The sequence below is a fragment of the Onychomys torridus genome, chromosome 4 (genome assembly GCF_903995425.1).
Source record: "Onychomys torridus chromosome 4, mOncTor1.1, whole genome shotgun sequence".
NCBI lineage: Eukaryota > Metazoa > Chordata > Mammalia > Rodentia > Cricetidae > Onychomys > Onychomys torridus.
This window is the reverse complement of record NC_050446.1, coordinates 99,876,020-99,893,252: the sequence shown is the minus strand read 5'-3', so window position 1 is coordinate 99,893,252 and position 17,233 is coordinate 99,876,020. Positions and strand designations below refer to the sequence as shown.

The window sequence follows — 17,233 nt, the reverse complement described above, 5'->3', positions numbered from 1 at the left end:
GTTGTGGTTGGCCATCCAGAAAAAGAGAATCCAGCTCCCTGGCCCAATTCCTGACGGTGACATCTGTTGGCCTGTCTCGTCCTATGTATGAAAAAGGACAGAACTTTAGAGCCGGAGGGACTAAAATGGCCGTCCATGTCATCCCTGTTCATGTGTTTATCCTTGATTTCACAGTGGTGTGACTATTACACAGTTGCCATCAATAAAAATGACTGGCAAGATTACTTCCCATGAGCATTGCTTAATACTTCGTTGAGAATCTTGGGAAGAAATATTAAAATAAGAAAAATAGCAGTTTTTAGGAATAGAGGTGATGGAGAAATCATGTTGATGCTTTCAAATTTGTTTGTCTAGAAAAGAGTCTTTACAAGTGAAGAAAATGATACTACCTTTCTCGTACTTGTGTTTATTATACATGTTTATTACATTCCAAGTTTAGTTGCTAATGAATTTGACTTTTCCTTTAGTGAAAATGTGGGATTTCCAAGGCATTTCATGTTATGTCAATGCAAAAATCAATCTGGAGCTCTTCCAGGGCTTATAATTGCACAAGCAGTGTAAGCTCATCTCTGTGACTTATCTGGCTCATGGCTGTGGACATGAGACAATGCATCTCAGAGTTTAGACTTGCACAGCTGTCCTTGGGTGGGTCGACTTGCATTCCTGTGGACGATGACTTGAAACGCCTAATCTCCTGTTTGCCATAGAAGCACTTGACCTGCTTGCTGCCTTGTAGCCAACACAGCTCAGGACACTGGGGGTCAATTAGTGATTCCAAGTTTGCCGTCCATGTTCCATAAATATGAAAGGCTGATCTATAGTTTATTAAATCCAGAGGGTTTAGAATTGCTCATGGAAATTGAAATAGACCAAGAGCTTGCTAAGATGGGAAGGATGCAGGAGGTGAGAAAGACAATTTCTAAGAAAATGTTTTATCGAAAGATATTAATTAAATAGTTGTTAATGGATAGATAGAAGAAAATGGAAATAGTGGGAGAATTTCAAGCAAACTTAAGGCAGTACATTCTGTCACCTTCCAGAAACAAGCTAAAGCTAGACAGCAATGCCACATGTTCTGTCTCTTTGGTAGTTAGTAGGTGTCCCAAATCTGAACATACTGCTTTAAAAACCAGTGAAGTTAATAAGTCTAATGCCCGAGAGAGTGACAGACACTCAGCCTTCATCATGAAGAAAGGGCCTTGTGCAGTAGGTCCATTTCTGTAAGCATTGTCTGTCATTAATTTGGCATTCGAGTATCTTTCGTACCTAGTAACAGAGTATGTTAAAGTACTTGTTTTGAATGTGTTAGGAAGTAACATATTTGTATCATGGTTGCTAGAGAATTTGACTCCTGTGGTAGTGAAAGTGTGCTAGGTCGGGAATAATTCTGATATTGTTCATTATCTCCTGTCCTGTGTTGTAGCCAGCAAGGGAGGCCTGTCCATTTGCATAGTGGATGCTGTTCATATGCCATCCTAAGAGAGACACTGCTGATAATTAAAGCAAGACTGTTGATAGGTCGTGTTTTCTTTTTGTATTTGTTTTGTTTGTTTGAGGCAGCGTTTCTCTATGTGTAGCCCAGGCTGTCCTGGAACTTGCTCTGTAGACCAGGCTGGCCTCGAACTCACAGATATTCACCTGCCTCTGCCTTTCAAGTGCTGGGATTAAAGGTATGCACCACCACTGCCCAGCTTCTTTTTGTATTTTTAATATTAGGATTATATTTCTTTGTTCTTTAAAGTTAGAATTTTAAACAAATATTTGTAGATATTTTTCCAAGGTATTAAGTAAGAAGGTAATTTATTTCAGAGAAATGTGGTCAAGACCTCTGCAGATCCTGTTGGCTGGAACACTGGCCAGGGAGATCCTGGAGTCCCAGCATCCCTTCCTATCTGCACCTCTGGACGCTGTGCTCAACCCTTGGCCTTGCCAGAAGCAGGAGCGGAAACTGGTACTGATTTTGTTTCCTGTCTAGATTGCATTCTGTATTCAGGGCAGGGTTCACTTAGACCTCTTCTAGCATGATGAGCTTCTTTCCGTGCACAGATGATGCTTACAAAGTGAAGAGTGAGAGTTGGCTAGACCAGTCAGAAATTTAGTCCTGACTGTTGAGAAATCAAGGGTTTCACACAAGAGAATTGCCAAATATTAATAGTGGAGACTACGTTCAAATCACTAAAACTGATTTCTATTGTTTATCTCTTTATTTAATTAAAATACAGTTAAGTCATTTAGCCTCTCCCTCATGTCTTTTCAATCCCTCCCATCCATCCCCCCAAACTTGTCATCTCTTTTTATTTCATTATTATCATTTGTATGTGTGTGTGTGTGTGTGTGTGAGAGAGAGAGAGAGAGACAGAGAGAGAGACAGAGAGAGAGACAGAGAGAGAGAGAGAATAAATAGATAAATGCAACCTTTTGAGTCTGTTTAGTGTTGGTTCTATATATAATTTCAGGGCAGACCATTTAGTATTGGGTCAAAGTGCTCATCTCTGGGAAAGACTAATTCTCTCTTTCCCTCTCTCTTCTTCCTCCCTCCCCCTCCTTTCCTCTCTCTTTCCCTCCCTCTCTTTTGCTTGCCTTATTTGCCTGTAGTTCTTGTTTAGGGGTGAGGCCCTGTGAGATTTAGCTCATCTACTTTGGCATGTCACCTGGTATTATAATTGTTCAGATCTTGTTTAGTAAGCAGGCATGTTGTTGAGATTTCATTAGTGTTTCTTCCCTGTCATATCTAGAAGGCACAATCTTACAGCAGTCTTCCTAGACCCCCTCCATCATTTCCTTGATGTTCCCTGAGCCATGGGTGTAGGAGTAGTGTTGTAGATGTGTCATTTAGAGATGGGTGCCTAACAGTCAGCTGCTCTCTGCATTTTTGGGCAATTGTGGCTTCCTGTAATAGTTTTCTTCTGCAAAAATGAATATTCTTTGAGAAGAGAGGTGAGAGCTTCGTTTATCTGTGGGTGTAAGGATAACTTTAGAATGCAGTTAAAATTATACTGATTTAGGAAAGTGGCAGTATTAGGATCTATGACTTCACTAGCCATAGTGGTTGGCTGGGTTGACAGTACCAGGCATGATTTCCCTCTTGTTGAGTGGGCCTCCTAGTCCAATCACAAAGCTCTTGGTTGCTGCCAAGTTATAAGTGCCACTATTGCACCTTTAGGAATATCTTGCCATGCTGGCATTGTTGTGGTTTGTAGGCATGACAACTGGGTAGGACTTGATTGCTTTCCTCCCTTGATAACCTGCATATCAACTTCTGGTACTAAGAAAGCTAGTCTTTCAGGTTCAATCGAGCTCAAATCCCCCAATGTGTGTGTGGTCTGCAGCCACAGGGACTTACCTTCAACTTTGGCGAGGAGACATATGGCAGCATAAATAACTGTATTGTTTTGGGAGTCTCTTGGGCTAACTTGACCAACAACTCAAAAGAAGGTTTCTCATGCCTGGTTCTGGGGATTTTGTTAGATCTCCGACTTGAGGGGGGGATGTGGGGAGGATATTATCTTCCCAAGTGTCATAACTTCATTTATACTCTGTGTGTGTATGCACATGTAAGTATTGCATATAATATCAGGTAAATATAAGATATGATTCCCTATGGCTATTTCAGACATCTTTAGTGTTGTTATCCATTCTCCCTCCTTCTGTATTGGCCTCCCTCTGGCCTTCCTAAGACCCCCACCTCCATTAATCCTATTTCCCCAGTTGTTTCTCTTTTTATATTTCTATTTGTGTGTGTGTGTGTGTGTGTGTGTGTGTGTGTGTGTGTGTGTGTCCCCGTCCGTGTGTCCGTCCGTCCATGCAGTGGTAGGGTAGGGACACGTGTGCCATCGTGCAGGTGTGGAGGTCAAAGGACAACTTTATAGTCTGTTCTCTCCTTCCCCTAGGGATCTAGGGATGAGACTCTAGCAGTCAGGGTTGTGTGGCAGGTGCTTCTACCTGCTGATCCATCCTGCAAGCCTCGTTTCAACTGTTTCATTAATGCGAGTCTTTCTGGTGCATTTTGACCATTTTTTATTTATATAGATTTTAGGACAGGTGTGGAGCTTTTCCTCTACTCATTTCTAACATAGCAAAGTACATGGTAATGCATGAGCATTTGATGCAGTAAAATTTTTCCTTTTTTGAGTAATGTTTTTAAAATTTTTTAAATTTTAACTTTATGTGTTTGAGTGTTTTGCCTGCTTTTATGTCTATGCACCACAGAAGCCAGAAGAGGGCATTGAATCTCCTGAAACTGGTGTTACAGACAGCTGTGAGTCCCTATGTGGGTGCTGGGGATCGAACCCAGGTCCTCAGGAAGAGCAGCCAGTGTGCTAAACTGCTGAGCCATTTCTCCAGCCCCAAGTAACTTAGATCTTACACTATGCTGTAGCCCTTTGTATTCAGAGTTTACCTGGGATTGTGAGGCTGCTTCTTAGTCACTGAGATTTCTGAACTAGGACTTGGCAAATTCCTAAGAGTCTGTTTTTACCAAGATACTGAACCTTTGAGTCTGACCCTGCCCTACACATACTCTTCTGCGTAATTGGCACCTCTGTTGTAACATGCCAAGAGCGGACAGAACTGTGCGTTGACTCACACGTTCTCATTACTTCACACCATAGGTCACAGTGGTCTCTAGTTGGCAGGTTTTGTCAGTGTTCTCAGAGCCTTTCCCCTTACCGCTGAGTAGTTCTAGGTGGCGGGGAATACCTTATTGAGAGTTTGTTTAGTGGGTGGCAGTACCACCTAATTTGTATTTTGTTTCATGTATCACATTTGTAATAACTTGAGAGTTACATTGTAACCTATTAAATGGTAGAGTTAAAATTTAAATGTGACTTGGCTTCTTGTGAAAGAAGTTGGCTTTGACTGAAGGTCAGCAGCACTGAACAGAAATTCATTTTCCTTTCTCTTGTCTTTTTCCTGTGAGCACATCTATAAACTCATTAGGAAAGACTAAATCCTTTAAAGTCCTTTACAGTACCTGTCTTAGGGTTTTTATTGCTCTGAAAAGACACCATGACCATGGCAACTTTTAAAAAGTAAAACATTTAATTAAAGTGGCTCATTTACAGTTTCAGAGGTTTAGTCCATTATCATCATGATGGGGAGCCTGGGGGCGTGCAGGCCGAGGAATAGCTGAGAGTCCTACGTCCTGACTCAGAGGCAACAGGAAGTCGACTGACACACTGGGCGGTGTCCTGAGCATAGGAAACCTCAAAGCCCGCCCCCACAGTGACACACTTCCTCCAACAAGGCCATATCTACTCCACCAAAGCCACACCTCCTAATAGTGCCAATCCCTATGAGCCTATGCAACCAATTACGTTCAAACTACCACAGTACCACTTCCAGAAGTTACCATGGGGGATATTAGATTTGGTTATCGTTTCCTAATCTTATTAGTTTAAGTAATTTGACCACCGATGATGAAATATCTCATATGTGCCAAGAATATAAATAGTGTGAGGTAAGTTATGAACGCTCACCCCAGGAACCCACCATTGGCTTCAGGAAGAGTAGGTCTGCAGTACTCCACCACAGCTGCGCTCACAGTAGCTCCCAGCCTGTGGCAACAGAGAGCCTGACTTCCAAAGGCCATGAAGGTTTTCTTCTTTTCATCTTGACAATTATGTATTTTTATGTAAACATGATAAAAATGGATTATTGCACATTATATTCTTTGTAATTGGATTTTTCTTCACCTAAAGGATGTCTAGGGTAGCATCCCCCTGTACATTATACTCGTTTACACTGTGTCCTGTAGTCAGTGTCAGACGCTTATATTACTTAGAAACTGTATGGCCGTGGCAGGCTTCTTGTTATCTACTTCTTATATCTTAAATTAACCCATTTCTATTCATCTATACTTTGCCACTTGGTTCGTGGCTTACCAGTACCTTACATCTTCCTTGTCATGGTGGCAGCTGGCCGCGTCTCTCTGCCCCAGCCTCCCACCTCCCAGAATCCTCTTCTCTCTTGTCCCACCTATACTTCCTGCCTGGCCACTGGCCAATCAGAATTTTATTTATACAGAGTGATATCCACAGCACTTCCCCTTTTCTTTTCTTTCTTTTTTTTTTAAAAAAAAAGGAATGTTTTAACTTTTACATAGTAAAATTACATATAACAAAACAATTATCAAGCAAGAATTATAGTTACAATATCTAGTCTATTTGTTTTGGCAAAATTAAAATATTTTCACCTTTGCATCCTTTAACAGAAAGCATTCCCATGGTGTCTCCTTGTCTTTTATCACTTTGAAATGATGAGGACTAATATTCTTTCTTTTCTTCCCCCTCATTCTTTTTGTTTGTTTTTAAGTTTATTTATTTTACTTCCCAACCACATCCCCCCTCCCCATTCCCTCCCCCTCTGTTTCTGTTCGGAAAGGCACAGGCCTTCTGTGGGTATCAACAAACCCATTCTTTTTCCAGAGCTTATTCATTTGAGGTTTGTCTTCTGCTCATGAATCCATTCAGATTGTGTCTCTTTGGCCAGAAGGGTACATTGATAGTATCTTTTCACATCTGGAAGCACAGTGGCCATTTTTCTTTTATTGTTGAGGTTAAGTTTGATCACCTGGTCAAAATTGTGTTTATTCATTATATAATTGCTGCCCTTCCTCCATCTGCAGCCAGTAAGCAGTGTGCAGAGAGGCCCTTTGAGGACCGTGCACACAGCTTTCTTTTGGCTATGGTGGTCACTGGTGACTCTTGCCTGATTGTCTTTACTATCCTGTTGGAAAAGGGTAAGTTTTTCAACTCTGAACATCTCTTTACATTCACCAGTTGGCATTCAGCATGTTTTTATAATAACAAAAACAATTATCTTGACTTACTGGTTCATTTGTTCAGCTATTTACCTGTCTCCATTCGTGTCATTATGGGTATGATTCATATATTCTTAGTTTTCAATACTTTATACTTTCTGGCTTGCCAAGATATTTTTGTTTCATTTAGTACATGCATCTTCTACTTTTGAAGTTAGTCATTTTTTTTTTTCCCTCATTGATGTTTTGCCATGAGTGTTGTCCCCTGGAATGGGAGTTACAGACAGTTGTGAGCTGCCATGTGGTTGCTGGGAATTGAACCCGGGTCCTCTGGAAGAGCAGTCAGTGCTCTTAACCTCTGAGCCATCTCTCCAGCCCCAGTTAGCCATTTCTTAAGAAGTCTTTTATGAAGTTCCCTTTATGGAGAATGGTATTCAATATTAAGATCTGGGCATTGGTTTCATAGCAATTTTAAACTGGATATCGTTATTGAGTTTAATGTACCAAAACATTAAGCCTTACAGAGGCTAAGTAGCCATGCCAACAAGTATTGGGACCAAAGTTAGACCTGGCCTCCTGAGCACCCTGCTCTTTCTTTCAATTATGCTGTGGCCTTTGGTCATGAGTTCTACCAGCTGGGTTTCTTTTTTCTTGCCTGCCCGTAACCCAAACAGTTTCATGAAAAGGTTTTGTATTATTTCATTTTTTTCCAGATAAAAAGATCTTTGAAATTAAAGATTGGTGCTGTGGACACTGCTTCCAAGAACTTGAAAGGGAAACGCAGGAGTGTCGAGAGCTGAAAAGGAAGCTGGAGAAGTGCTGTAGGCACCTTCAGCATTTAGAAAGGACACACAAGGCTGCAGTGGAGAAACTTGGAGGTCAGAACTTCCGGCTCACTGTGACCCTGGGAGACTGGCGGGTCCTGGCTCCCATGTTCAGGCAAAACGCTTTTGTTAACATGGGCACAAGTGCTCTTGTGGAGCTGATATAATCCAGTTTGGATCTGTATTTACTAACTGAATTAAAGAGCTTAGCATGCCTTTCTTGATCGATGAGACATGGAGGCCTGAGTGTGTGTCAGGCGATGCTCTGTGCACTGGAAATGGAAGTGTTCATCAAGTCAAGCTCTGGCAAGTGGGAGTAGCATAAATAAAGCATGGGGGTCTGGCCCAGCTTCCATCCGGTCCACTCGTGCATGCTGACAGGGTTGTCCACTACTGTTTCCCATGGCCCCTCTGAAGAAGGGAGTTGTTGGCCTTCCATGGCTCCTCCGTCCTCCCCTCCTCCACTCCCTCTACCCCATCTTCTTGACTGGACATTTGAGCCATTTCCAGTTGTTTTCTTTGCTGCTGAGCCTTGTCTGTGGTGTTATCACTCTGTCCTGTGTCCTTGACCCTGCTGTCTACCTTTTGGTCTAACTTTCATGCTTTAGGATTAGCTCACAAAATGTTGTATCTGTGAAGTCCTTGATTTTCCCAACGGAGATGGGTGGGCACCGCTGTATGGGTTCCTCCTCCATTCTCCCTGTTGCTGTTCTGGATTCTACCATCCAAACTGTTTCTTAAGAATACGGGATGTGCCTTATCTTACTTGTCTTCAGAGTCATAGTACCCACATTATACTAAACAGTAACTGTTTGAATGACTAATTATAATAATAAAAACAAACCTGAATGCCGGGGTCTCAAACAGTTGTCGGGGTGGGGGTGGGGAGAGGCCAGCAAGCCCATTCACTTATTCTTGGCTTCACTTCACTTCTGGTCTTACCAGATGTTGACACTCTCACACCTTTCTGCTTCCTTCCATATCTGCTAGTCTGTCCTTCACAAGGCAGCTAAAGGACTGGATGTAACAATTTCTTGTTAAGCCCTCCTCAGTGTTTGTAATTTTTACATAGTAGTATTTAGCACTCTACGCTGTGATCGTGAAATGGTTATTTTATTTTATTTACTTACTTAGAAACAGGATCTTATTATATAGCCCTGGCTGGCCTGGAACTCATTTTGGAGGCTAAGCTGGCCTTAGATTCACAGAGATCCACCTGCTTCAGCCTCCTGAGCACTGAGATTAAAGCCATGTGTCGCCAGACCTTGTGTAGTGATTTTTGAAGTTGATATCTTGTATCATTCAAAAGCTCTAAGAAAGGTGGTGCTTCTTTCAAAACAGTGTACTGATCAAAGAGCCAGGGTCAAAATTAAGTAAGGCATTTGATAATTGTGTTGCATTCTTGTCATAACCCTATGTCAGGAGTCCTGTGGTTATGCTTGTTTGTTTTGAGTTCCTTTTTTGAAAGCATTCATCAAAGAGTGATAGAGTGGGTGTGAGTGGCTTCCATGTCCACTGTGTTTGTGTCTTAGTTCTTAGGGTCTGCTGATGGGGTGGCTTTGTTCAGTTACTGAGAATTGATATGCCTAAGTCGTTGTTTTATTAGTGTGTAATCTGTTAAGATGTGTAACACTATCCCCATTTTACATGTGGGACAAACTCAGGCTTAGAAAGATAAGGAATTTGCTCAGGCCCATCAGCCAGTAAACTGAGTTAGGGCTTACCCTTGGGTCTGCACTCTGCAGGGCAAGCTTTCTGCTACACAGCCCTTGGGCTCTGTCAGCCTCTTCTGAACACCTTACACGATTTAAAAGAATGGTACCTACTTTAGGTTATTTTCTTCTTACTTTCTGTTGGGGTTCTTGCTGAATGATGGTCTTTATGAACATGAACTCTGTACTAGGAGCTGAGCATACTTAGAATTAGAAGACCCAGATCTTGGTGGGGAGTGTAGCTGCTGGTAGAATTTTTACATACCATGTGCAACACTGAGTTCCAGCAGAAGCACATCAAGAAACAAAACGGCCTCATTCTGGAGAGCTTCTCTTCAGCTGGGAAGCTCAGCATGCATACCCTAGGCAGTAGGACACCAGTTTCAGGATATGTGCAGTGGAGATGAAGAAGAAACATTTTAAATGCTGAGAAAACTGCATAGGGGAAGGTTCAGTGCAGGGCTGACTGGGGAGGAAACACGAGAGAGAACTGGAAAGTAGGCAGCCCCCTCTGAAGCACTTTCATAGATTAATGCTGACTTTCTGTCGTAGAAGAGAACAGCAGAGTGGTTGAAAAATTAATAGAAGAAAACAATGACATGAAGAATAAATTGGAGGCATTCAGCGGCCTTTGCAGATCACCACCACGGTAAAGTTTTACAGTTAAGACCATCTCATTCTAAGCGCCTTAATATTAGTAGAAATGTCACCCTGAATCATTGTGTTATTTCACATGAAATATATTCACAAGGAAGACTATATTATTCCATTGTTTCATATCACTTAGGCTGTTTATGTATTCATGCCGTGTGTACGATGTTCAAAAAATTGGGATTTGGGGATTATTATAACCCTTCATTAATAAGATTAGAGAAACATTTCCCTGTGTTACTAGGAACCTCCTACAACATGCTCTTCAGTAGCTATGTACATTTTCACCTTGTGGATTTGCCAGTAATTACTTAGGCAATCATAATGTTGATTTGCTGATTTCCTTTTTTCTTTTATTTTTGAGACAAGGTTTAATGTCTCCCAAGGTTGGCCTCAAATATAGCTCAACATTACCTTGAATTTCAGCCTCAATCCAATGAGTGCTGGGGTTATAGGTGAGCACTCTGATTCCTGATTTCTGGGGATGGAACCCAGGGCTTCATGGAAGCTAAGCAGTCCCTCTACCAACTGAGCTTCTACCCCAGCTTTCCTCTTATATTAAATAACTGAATAATGGTGGTTCCTTTGTGTGGCATCCTGGGCATATCTCATGTCATTTTATTAGATTATAAGAATGCATGTAGCTCTTTCAAGTGATGCTTTTTATTTACAGCCTCTATTGTTCTGCAATGTTGTTGTTGGTTTTTTGTTTTGTTTTGGTTAGGTCACTGTCTGAAGGAGCCATTGAGAATTCATGGCTGCCATGCAGTAGGCAGGCCTTGGAAGAACTCCGTGGACAGTACATTAAAGCGGTCAAAAAAATTAAACGTAAGTCCCTAAAGAGATTCTCAAGATCCTTGCTGGGGTAGGCCTTTTGCACTGTCATGAAGTGGAAAATCAGGGTTTACCATTTTAGTGAATTTTCTAAACTGCCTTTTTCTTCAGCTTTAGAAGAGATTATTGATGCCATCTCAAATGTTTCATAGTAATGGATTAGTTGCCCAAGTGACACCAGTAGGCTTTTTTTTCTAACATTTATTTTTATTTTCATGTATTCAAGTATGTGTCTGTGCACCATGTGCATTCCTGTTGCCTGTGGAGGCCAGAAGATGGCATCAGGTTCCCCTGGCACTGGAGTTAGGGATGGTTATGGGCCACTGTGTAGATGCTAGGAACTAAAACCTGATCCTCTGCAAGAGAAGCCAGATGGGGGAATGTCTTTCTGTATGCTGTGAATATGTGTTGCTCTGATTGGTTGATAAATAAAGCCGTTTGGCCTATGACAAGGTAGCTTAGAGGCAGGTGGCAAATTCTAACTAGAGAGACAGGAAGAAGGCAGAGAGAGATTCCAGCCAGCCACCCAAGGAGCAACATGTAATGAGACATAGGTAAAGCCACAGAAAATGTGGCAAACCATAAATTAATAGAAATGGGTTAATTTAAGATATAAGAGCTAGCTAGCAGGAAGCCTTCCATGGCCATACTTTAAAAACAATATAAGCCTCTGTGTGTTTACTTGGGTTTGAGTGGCTACAGACCGGGTGGGACACAGGAAAACTTTCAGCTACAGAAGCCAGTACTTTTAACCATTGAGTCATCTCTAGTTCCTAAGAGTAGTTACTTTTATATTGTTGATTATCATTTTTTAATCTTTGATTAGACGTTAGACCCAAATTACCTTAAAATGTAGTAGCCTTAGAGCATAACTTGTAGTAAAGAACATGCCATGGGAAGACTGAAATATGACTCAGAGGCAGAGCTTCTGCGGCCTGTGCAGAGGGAGGGACGGGTGTGTGTGTGTGTGTGTGTGTGTGTGTGTGTGTGTGTGTGTGTGTGTGTCTTCTAAGTCAGATTACTATGGTAGATAAAGGAACTGTGGGGATGAATCTAGTCAGCATTATTTCTTCTTATTCCAAATGACTATGAATTTGTCAGGGCTTTGTCAGTACCAGCTGCCTTGTAGAGCATCTCCAGGGTGTCTCCAGAGTAAAGATTCCTGCGTTGTTTGTTTGTTTGTTTGTTTGTTTGTTTGTTTTGGAGGTGAGGATCGAACCCAGGTCCTTGCGCTTGCTAGGCAAGTGCTCTACCACTGAGCTAAATCCCCAACCCCGATTCCTGTTTTATCTACGAAAGTGCATGGCATGGGTGTGTCTCATACAGCAGTCTGGGCTTATGTAGAGAAACAGACTTTCCTCCTAAAATTGCTTTCATTTTTTAACAAAAGGCAGGAAAAGTCTCAGATTCTAATTGCTGAGTATCAAAGTCATTTGTAGATGTGAAAGGCCAGTCAGTTTCATCAGTGAGAGTTCTCAGTTATTTTTCCCCGGACTAGCAGAGGGCATAGTTAAGACAAACAACTCTTACAAGAAGTGGAAATGAAGCAGTTTTCCTCCTGAAATATAAGGCCTATGATCTGCTTTACTTAACTACTTAACGTTTAGAAGGGTAATTGGAGGTTAATGTGGCAACATCATTTCAGTTTTCCCATCTCATGGAAGGAAAAGTGGACCCCCCAGTTAGCATTTGTACACAGAGCATCTACTTTCCAGATGTTTACTGACATTGACCAGGCAGTTCCTGTGTGAGTAGGCACTCCTGAAATAGTAGGAGTGGCTAAGTTCTAGATGTAGAATGTAGTCCTAGATTTAGTTTTATAAGTTAGCTTTAACCAGTAGTAGTACAAATGAGAGCCACAGTGAGGAAGAGAAAGGTATGGATTATATGATTTTCTGTGACTTTCAGCAGGAAACATAGTTCTCCCCACTCTGCAGAACATCTTGTGCTACCCTTGTGAGTTGTTTACTGAAAGCACTGGCTGAGCATGGACTAGAGACCTTTAGAGCACAGGGAAGAATGTATGTTTTCCTCCTTTCTGCCTACTCCTGGGGGTTCTTTCCTCAACTGAATCATAAGGTACAGTAGAGCACAATTCCGCTTGCTCACTTCATTGAGTGTTTTAGAATATAACAGAATACATCGTGGTTTTCCCCACATGCAGGCATCGTCATCTTAGAGCTAACAGTGCTTTTCTTTTGAGTCTACTCAAACGGCACTGTGAAGTGTTCCACTGCAAAGAGCATGGGAAGGACAGTGTTTCATCTAGGCTTCCTTCACCTCATCTGCCAGAAAGCTGCTCCGAAGTTTGCACCTTCTGTTTTTTGGAGAAGCAGTGAAAACGGTGGGGGTTTCTTCACCCTCTGCAGGTGACATGCTTCGATACATTCAGGAGAGCAAGGAAAGAGCCGCAGAAATGGTAAAGGCGGAAGTGTTGCGGGAACGGCAGCAAACTGCCCGCAAGATGCGCAAGTATTATCTGACCTGCCTTCAGCAGATCCTGCAGGATAATGGAAAGGAAGAGGGGTGAGTTCAGTGTACGCTGTGTGTCCTGACCACACCAGGACAGTTTATGTGATCAAGGGAGAAGTTTAGGCTGGGTTTCCCTGGGTATTGGCAGAGCTATTAGGAAACAATCCCAGGACTGCGGATCTTGTGAGTTACATTTTTAACTGTTTTGATTTTATATTCTGGAATCCCCACAGAGCTGAGAAGAAGATTATGAACGCTGCTAGCAAACTCGCTACCATGGCAGAGTTGTTGGGAACAGTCGCAGAGTCAGACTGCGGAGTCAGGTGTGCGCAGGCAGGCCACTCAGGTGGGTTCTCTTCGTTTGGATGGCTGGTATTGTCTGTATGGAAAAAGGCGGCTCCATAAGGAGTCAGAGTTTATAAGGTTGTACCTGGGGTATGGAGAAAGGAGAAAATCGGTTTACAGTTTCCACAGGTAGACTGCACAGTGTCACCAACTGTCACTGTGCCGATCCATCCAGAGAAGTGGTGGACAAGATTTTAATTGACAAAGCATGGGAAAAAGGGCAAAATTGTAACCGGATTTTGAGCAGTTGCAGTTGGTAGACCAGAAGCTCTAGGATGTGTGAGAAAAGGGGAAACCTCAGCCCAAAACTGCCCCACAGCAGCACAGGTAGGGCAACAGCAAAACCTGTGTCACATGCAGGATCTTGTGGCCCAGGAGACGCAGTGGCCCGTGGTGCCGGCCGGTGATGAGCTGGTGGTGTAGAACAGTGCCCAGGTGGAAATACTGGTTTCATCTCTCCCCTTTCCTTCTCCTCTTCTCCAGTTCCCTTCTCCACCACTCTCCTTCCCATTCCGTTCTCTTTTCCGTTCCCAACCCCAGTGTTGGGCCGAGTGGAGGCAGACCAGAGTGCTGGCTGCCTGGCGTCAAGAATCCTGAGCATCAGCTGTCAGGTCTTTCTGCCTCTTTGCAACACAACTGTTCCCCTCAACCAGCTCTCCAGTCATGCAGCACAGACAGACACTGCATTCAAGGCATCTACGAGTAAACATGTGACCCAGAACCACCATGCATTTCGAGAACATCATCAGCATGAAAGAGATATGAACCATATGCAGAACAAAGCAAACGATGCCCACCGAAGGCAAAAGACTACTTAAAAAGCAGACCCTGAGGATGTTCAGAAGAGAGTGACTGTTCTTAGAGAGATGTAAGCTTTAGGGAAGCCAAGAAGAAGAAATGAATATATGACTTCCAGACTACTAGAGGAAAACCTTTAAGAAAAAGTTTTAGTCTAACAAAATCAGAAAAGAGAAAAAGCTAGAAGACATTCATAAACAGATACTAAAAGCAGGCTGCAACATCAGCAACCACTGAATGTAAATGGGGTAAGGGTTTCACGAAATACTGATACTTGCTATTTTTACAAGAACTCAAGGTAATAGAGACTGATAACAAGGAGATGAAATGGGGCTATTAGAGTTTAAATGTAAATGCATAAGCAGGCAAAGTAGCGCATACATCAAAGGGACAGGTGATAATGAAATGATGTCCTGTGAAACTATAGAACATGGCTTTAGTGTCTGAAAAGTACACACTGGTAGAAATACAAGGAGAAAATTGCTATTTCCCAATTAGACACACTTAACATGCCTATGTGGAAATACTTCTGACCTTCTGGTCACCTGGAAGCAGAGATTGTTCAGGCACCCAGAATGTTTTTCATAGAGCCACAAGCTTTATTTGTGTACGTTTTGGATTGGTGCCCCTTAGGTACAAAGGGCAGTGGCATGTAACAAGAAAGCCGACTTCTGGTTTGGGGGCAAGGATGTGAAAATCATGCCCCCAGTCAAACCAGCTTCTGTTGGTCAACTCAGGGTTCCAAGGTCACTACTCAGATACCGTTCTGTGGCTGTTTTCCTCTGTTCTGGGGCAGTGTCCTGGCTTTTACAGAGGGTGTTCCTTCTGAGTACCATGGAGTTGTTCTGCACACTTCGTCAGAAACTTCATGCTTGACATCAGACTCAGAGCAACATTGCTTTGCAGTCAGCTCTTAAGATGTTGTGGTACCCATCAAAAAAAGATGGAACGGCTGAAAATGAGGCTCCTTCCTCTTTGGTGACTCCAGCTGTATCAAGTTGACATAAAACTAGCCAGCACAGGATGTAACGTTTCAGCCACAAAAACTACCATTGCTATGGATATGAGTAAAAGAATATTTATACTTGTCTATCACTGATGCATTTTCTTTGATAACACACGAAATTATAAATATGTAGTTCTCTTTAAAGTGTTCATTTTCTCTTAATTCTTGTGCTCCTAACTTTGTGTCCTTTGCACGTAGTAGCATTTCCCCTGACTTCGGAGGTGCTGATGGGCGTTGAAAGATCAGAAAGGAATGGTGTGAATCAGAATATTCCACAGCACATTGGAAGCCAACCAAACAGTGGAACAACTATCCCCAGAAGTGTGTGTGAGCAGGTTCCTAGGAGGAGGGCTGCATCTAATTTCCAGAGGCAGTTAGAGGTTTCAGAACACAGAGAAATAAAGCCCATGACTTCCACAGCTTCGCCTTCAGACTGTCAGTGTGGGGATGAGAGTCGCAGGCCCCCAGACATCTTGGCGAAGAATGTTGCTCCTGAGTATGTTCCACACAGGGGTGAAGGCGGCTTTGATTTGCACGAGAAGGAAGGCCCACCTGGTGGAGCTGGCTCTGAGTCACTTCTTTATTCAGCCACTCCCTTCCTTGGAACTGCTGAAAAGAAATCTTTACCTAGGTGTGTTTCAGGATCCATACACACAAGCCTTGGAGGTCCCCGTGAAATACCAAGGCTCAAAGCATCTATTTGTGGCTCTCTAACAAAAACTGAGAGTGCTGTGTCTAAGACAAGTCAGGGTGTGGACACTCCAGTGAAGGATGAAGGGGGGCCTAGAAGCTCTCCAGGCTGGCTTTCTGACAGGACTTTACCCTGTGGTAGTCATCCTCTGTTGTCACAAAAGACTCCGGAGATGCTGGGGGACTGTGTTGAGTTGAGACAGTTCTCAGAAGCCAGCTGTTTTCCAGATGCCCAGAAAAGTGATATGGTTCGTCGGAGTGGTTACACTCCAGATCTGCCCAGAGAAACCCTGCATTCCCAGCAAGGGAAGATGGGTGTGACTCTGGGACACTCATCCCAGCAGAACACGGATATGCCAAAGCCAGATTTCAGAAAACTGCGTGGCACAGGACCATCATCAGTGTGCCCAAAGCCTTTGAGAAAGTTAACTGCTCCCCCGACTAGCCAGCAAGATAGTGGCTTTGACAGCCCGTTTGCCAATCTAGACTAATCACGTGCCATATTCCAGAAGAATCATTACTATTTACACAAGAAACTGGATGGGAATACTTTATACTGAAAATCAATTATGAGATCTGTAGTTTAATGTGCCTGATTCTATTCCTGAGTAAAGTTTTCTCATGTAGTTACTTGAGGCTTGGTGCTGCCTTAATCTTGGGGGCCTGGATGATGTGCTGTGTGGTGCTGTATTCAGTTACTCTGCCCTCTACATTTATATTTATAAGCTGACTTATTTTGCAGTGTTAAAGTATTTAATAAAATTGTGTGTAATCTGTAGATTTGTCATGATTTATTTTGTAGTTTATAGTCTAGAAATGGTACATTGACATCATGCTTGAAATCAACTCAAAAAATACAGGCTTTGGTTACTTGTGAATATGACCAGCCAGATGTAGTGTTAAGCTCAACTCATAAATACCAATATGTTGTATATTAGTTTTCACTGATTTTCCTTGTGACTTGTTTTTTGATCTATGCATTGTTTGGAAATATGCACTTTATTTCCAAGAATTTGGGAACCACCCCCCAACATATACACACAGTTTTTTCCCTATTTTTCCATTGTTTTTGGAGAATATAATTTGAATGATTCCAGTTCTTTTATAGAGAATGATTTTATGGTCTGTGGTGGAGTGCCTT

At 42.5% G+C, this 17,233-nt stretch overlaps 1 protein-coding gene across 1 annotated transcript in view; it reads left to right on the top strand.

Moving 5' to 3' along the window:
- The window catches only part of Cep152 (centrosomal protein 152), a 64,027-nt gene extending 47,174 nt beyond the window's left edge, over positions 1–16,853 (top strand). The window contains exons 22-28 of the mRNA XM_036186595.1: positions 1,810–1,951; positions 7,474–7,638; positions 9,849–9,945; positions 10,672–10,775; positions 13,151–13,307; positions 13,487–13,599; positions 15,601–16,853. Coding sequence (XP_036042488.1) covers positions 1,810–1,951; positions 7,474–7,638; positions 9,849–9,945; positions 10,672–10,775; positions 13,151–13,307; positions 13,487–13,599; positions 15,601–16,583 — 1,761 coding nt within the window. The 3' untranslated portion in view covers positions 16,584–16,853. The remainder of the gene's footprint in view (positions 1–1,809; positions 1,952–7,473; positions 7,639–9,848; positions 9,946–10,671; positions 10,776–13,150; positions 13,308–13,486; positions 13,600–15,600) is intronic.
- Positions 16,854–17,233: the final 380 nt, after the last annotated feature.